A 5600-nucleotide genomic window follows, 5' to 3' on the forward strand; every position below is an offset into this window, starting at 1 on the left:
CCTTGGCAGGTGGACAGGTAGAGTAGGTGCAGCACCTGTACCTTTTGTGGAAAACCATCCAAATGATTGTACCGCTCAGCCTCTCTGTCCTCATCTGCCTGCTCTCCCCAGCCCCCAGCCTGCAGCGTCTGGCTGGGCCGTGTGCAGGGCGTCTGGCCCCAGGGAGAGGTGGGGTGAGCTGCGGGCCCCACCTACACGGCTTTAAATAGGGAGCCTCCAGCCACTGCTCACTCAGCCTCCCTTCCTAGTTAGGACAGCAGCGGAACCCCCTGCACGCCTGGACCATGGACCCCGGGGATTGCACCTGCATGTCTGGTAAGTAAGGAGGCCCTCCTGGAGTCCTGGAGCCCAGCACCAGCACCCTCCAGGGAGCATGCAGGACTCCAATCAGAAGTCACCAATCAGGTTTGTCCTGGACTGACAACCTCTGGGGCAGCTCCCACCATGGTGACTTCTAGTCTGATTTGCTGGAATTGATAGCCCTGGCACAGGGAATGGCCGAGGAGAGGATCTGAAAACTTTGGTCCTCCTAGTTGCAGATCCTGGTGGCAGCCACCAGGTTCGGGAAAAGAACTCTGGACCAGAACCTGGCTACTTGGCTTAGGTCCATTGCTGCTGCCATTCACTCATCCACACTTATAATTTCTGGGTCGTGGTTTCCTCATCTGTAAACTGAGATCACTCATTCCCAGATGCATCCTCCCAGGGTTTCCATGAAAGTGCTAAAATCATTAAGCACTTACAGAAGTCAGGGTAGTTGTTAGCCACCTAAGTGTATCCCTGAGTCTTCAAAACTGCTTATCTTCACAGAAGCATGTTGATTAGAAGGAGGGAGATCTGGTTCAAAGCCATCCTGAGATTTCACAGCCTTGGAAAATGGTATCTAAAAGTCCACAAGCCTCTCAACCTTAACAGCACATGCCTGTACCAAAAACGTGCTAAAGAGACAGAGCTTCCAGGGCTGGGGTTGTGAACTCAGTGGTAGGACACTTGCCTTGCACATGTGAGGCACTGGGTTCAATTCTCAGCACCACATGAAAAATGAATAAGCAAAATAAAGATATTGTGTCCATGCATAACTAAAATATTTTTTTAAAAAGATAGATAGAGCTTCCAGCATTTTGAAATGATGGCTGGGATGAGTTTTAAAAAAAATGGCTGGGCATGGTGGCACATGTGTGCAATCCAAGTGACTCAGAGGCTGAGTCAGGAGGATCACAGATTTGAGGCCAGGCTCAGTAACTTGGCAAGGCCCTAAGCAACTTAGACCCTGTCTCAAAATAAAACATAAAAAAGGGTTGGGAATGTAGCTCAGTAGTAAAGCATCTCTGAGTTCAATCATTCCCAGCATTACCAAAATTTTTTTTTTAATGTGGATGATTTTTATGTATGAAAAATACTAATGGCTTTCCCCACTCAATTCAGAAATCAGACAATCTTAGGGTTTGGTCCCGGGAATGTGCCTTTTAACAAATATTCCTGATGGCCTGTGACGGGAACCACTGGACAGTCCTCAACACAGGGGGATGCTCAGCAGCTACTCCCCAAGGCTAGCGCAGACACCCTGACACAGTGAGAGTCTGCAGCAGGGCTCGCAGTCCACTCTGTCCCAGCCCTGGTGTCACGGTGGCCCTGTCTTCTCTTGTAGGAGGAATGTGCATCTGTGGAGACAACTGCAAATGTACAACTTGCAGCTGCAAAACATGTCGTAAAAGTGAGTATGGTGACGAGGGACACCCAGGGCTGGGCTCTCGAAAGGTCTAATCATTCATCCTCAACCATGCAGCCATGGTGCCATTGAGGGGCCTTGAACTCATTTGGAAGGGATCTGAAACAGCGCTCTTCAGGGCTACAGCCCACCCAAGCACAGGAACATCAGTGGGGTTTGGAGAAGAAAGGAGACTGAGGGAAGGCTCTGTCCTGTCCAGTGGCAAAGGAGCTAACACACCAGCCTGGTGCCTGGAGCCCTGGTTCTAGTCTTGTATCTGCCACTACCCATGGCCTTGACAACCCCTTCCCCTCTCTGGGACTCTGGCAGACTCTGGATGACCCCTGAGATTTCCTTCCCTTCTCATGTCCCACAGTCTCCCGTCCCACAGTTTCTAATATGGATCGAAGCCTCGTGCTCACACTCTTCCCACCTCCTCTCAGTGATGGGGGGGGGGGGGGAGATAGAAGAGTGGACGCAAAGCTGACTCATTCATCTGCTAACCCTTGCAGGCTGCTGTCCCTGCTGCCCCCCAGGCTGTGCCAAGTGTGCCCGGGGCTGCATCTGCAAAGGGAGCTCGGACAAGTGCAACTGCTGTGCCTGAGACCCGTCCTTTCGTGCTGGGAGAGATCCTGGGAGCGTCTGTACAGTGCATGAATCAGAAGTTGAAACGATTGTACCATAAGTTGTGCTTTTTATATATTTGCCCAAACGTCGTGTTGGTGACACTCATGTAAAGTGCTGAGAGCAATAAAGTTTTCACTCGTGGTCGTCTGGTGACTCAGAGCATTGTTTTACCCATGCCCAGCAAGACCAAGATGGCCGGCTCCATAGCAGACCCTGCAGCTGGCCCAGGGACCCCTCCTGCAAGCCGCTGCTCGCTACATGTCTGCCACCCTGCCTCTGCCCCTGCACTGCGGAGGCCCTGAGCACTGGGGAGTTAATTTGCCCCTGGGAATAGCCTTTAACCAATGAGAATCAGGAATTGGTGGATAAATACCCAGGGTTCCTCCCTCACGTGGGACAACTCTGAGACTTGTTCTGTGCTGTCTCCTGAAAGTCTCCACTAGCACCTGGTCCCCTGCGATCACCTTCTCATGAACCCCTGTTGCACTTCCCTGTTGCCTTAGGAGTGCTTCCTGGATCCCCACCAGAAGGGAGCACCGAATCAGTCCTGAGCAGAGTCTGTGTGTAGCTAGAACAACCCCCAGGGTCAGCAGACACAGCTGGTATTAGTGGCCCTGCTTTGGATATTTGGTGACCAGGCAGATGTGGACCAGGTAGGAGAAGCTGGTGGAGGTGCAAGAAAAACATCTAGGCAGAACTCCCAAAAAATGATTCCTAGATGGGTGGATGAGCAGGCAGAAGTCCCTGGAGGCTGGCAGAGGGGAGAGGTGTTGGCTGCCTCTCAACCATGCTGTGACCCTCTACAGCAGAGGGCACAACCCGAGCTCTGAGATGCACCCCAAAGGGCCTGAACCAGCGCCTTCTCCTCCACTGGCCTCTGTCCAGCAACCTTCAGGTACAGGAGTGAGTGAGAATGGAGCCCTGTCCAAGGTCACAGGGCAACTCCAGGGTATCCCGTGGGGCTGGGCTCAGTTGGTGAAAGGAGGAGCAGGATTACCTTGTGCGTCCTTCTACCGGGCACTTTCACAACCTGCACGCTCATTATCCCCGTGTGGAAATCAGCTGGGCCTCCCTGGGCCGGTCCTGTTCTCTACCTGCAAGTTGTGTTTTAGACTCAGGTATCAAGCACAATGGAAAGGGCTTGGTGCTCCCCCCTCCCTGCTGTATGACCTTGACCAAGTCACTCAACCTCTTGAGTTTCAATTTCCTCAACTGTGATAGGTGTACCTTTTTGGCAAGGATGTAGGGAGGAACTGGGGCTGAGCATCTTCGCAAATAGTAGGGGTTTTAGCGGGGCTGCAGTCTATCTTGGGCTTCGGTTAATCAGTCTCTGAGAAGCCTCCTGTCAAGTCACCCTGGCAACTGCAGACCTCTTGGGTGTCCTGGGAAGAACATGGCCCTCCTGTCTTGGTCAAGCAGGCTGGCTACTTTCCCTGCAACCTCAGGCTCAGCACCCACAGGGAAGCCATCCTGTGTCCTCTAAAAGCCTTTAGAGAAACCGTATCAATTAATCTCATTTATTCCTATCACTCCTCTGAAAGGGAGAATCAGCCCTCAGATTCTCATTTTAATAATAATATTATTAAATACCAATAGATAATATTTATCAACTATTTATTACGTGTTGATCACCAAGCACTGTGGTAAGCAGGTTATAAACATTATCTCACGAATCTGCAGAACCAGGACAGACAATGTGGGACCCTGCCTCAGAGGGTCTGTCTCAGGTCCTCCTCCTCACAGGCTCTCAGGGTCTTCATTACCAGTCCCTCCCCTCAAATTCCTATCATTAATGCCTTGAGACCCCAGAGCCCAATTCCGGAATTTGTTTATGATCCCTTTCCTGTATCTTCCTTCTGAGGGTGGACCACACCATCAGTCTCTTCACCCCTAGGCTTGAAAATGGCCAAGGGCGCTGTTCTCAGGATGGGGCATGTGTGGATGGTAATTAGATGCCCACGTTTTGATGTCTACTAGAGTGGAACAAGCCAGGTGGGAAGACAGGGTGGTGAGCTGCAAGCCAATCCTCTTCTTTTGCTTTTGTCTCACACCTTGCAAATTTAGGGGCTGGCTGCTCTAACAACCCTGGAGGAGGAGAAACCTGTTATGAGTTCCATTTTGCAGATGAGGCAGCTGAGGCTCAGGCAGATTCAATGGCTTTCTCCAAGTCATGAGGCTTGCAAGGGGCAGTCAGTCCGCCTGACTCAGAGGCTAACTCTTGCCTATGCTGTATGGATGGGGCGGGGAGAAGGCTGCAGGCAATACCACCCAGACCTAGGCAAGAAGAGTCCGTGCCTGGGCCCTGTGATTTAGAGAGCCCACATTACTCAACCCTCAAACCCCAAATTTATTACAGAACATGCGGGAGCCTCCATAACTCAGTAGCTGGCATGTGTCCGGCACAGTGTAATCCAGTAATTCTAAATATTTGGTCTGGTTACTAACATCTCTTGGGCCCCAGGAAAACACTTCTCCATCTCTTGCCTTATGTCCTCAAAACAAAAACCGACTATATTTGAGTGCCAAGAAAATTTATGGATTGTCCCAAGGCCAATATCAGAGACCGACACTGTTTTCAAAGTGCAGGGAAGATTCGAATGGGAAAAGGGAGAGAAAATGCAAATCAAATCACCCCATCTGATTCTTTTTCTCAAAGAGCATACGTGTAACAAACAGATTCACACACTATCACTTCCTATTAGGGTGATACATTCATGTTTTTGCTTTTCTGTGCATTTCAATTTGTGTTTCCAGGATATTCATGATTTTATGCTAATTGTAGGAGTTGTGCAAGGCAATGAGCAGTATTTTGTAATACTCAGCAACTCGCATTACTCATATAAATTCACTTTCTTAAATGTGTGTGTGTGTGTATGTATGTTTTGCACATGCACTTTGGACTGAATTGTTTGTGCACACTACTATCCCCCGTTTATATGTTGAGGCCTGGGTCCCCAACATGATTTTATTTGAAGGTAGAAATTTTAGGAGGTGACTAAGTAATAAGAAGGACGTCCTCAAGAATGAAATTAGTCACTTGGATCTGTCACTTGGATCTTTTGTAACCCTTTTATTGATTTTTTTTTAATTTTTGTCATATTGGGCTGGGAGTAGTTCAGTAGTCCAATGCTTGCCTAGCATTTGTAAGGCCCTGAGTTCCATCCCCAGCACCACAAATAAATTAAAATGTTAAATGTATTTAAACACTAAGGAACTTTTTGAATGTTTCTTTATTATATTCTGCTCTTTATCTTGTAAATGAAGT

At 49.2% G+C, this 5600-nt stretch overlaps 1 protein-coding gene across 1 annotated transcript; it reads left to right on the forward strand.

The window, feature by feature from the left end:
• Nucleotides 1-252: 252 nt before the first annotated feature.
• MT4 (metallothionein 4) lies at nucleotides 253-2312 on the forward strand (the record flags this gene model as incomplete). The annotated part of the gene is made up of 3 exons (XM_081275693.1): nucleotides 253-315; nucleotides 1649-1714; nucleotides 2221-2312. The coding sequence occupies exons 1-3, from the start codon at nucleotides 285-287 to the stop codon at nucleotides 2310-2312; spliced, it is 189 nt and encodes a 62-aa protein (XP_081131819.1). The 5' UTR covers nucleotides 253-284.
• Between the last annotated feature and the right edge of the window lie 3288 nt (nucleotides 2313-5600).

This window comes from Spermophilus citellus (genome assembly GCF_964194105.1).
Source record: "Spermophilus citellus genome assembly, chromosome: 18".
NCBI lineage: Eukaryota > Metazoa > Chordata > Mammalia > Rodentia > Sciuridae > Spermophilus > Spermophilus citellus.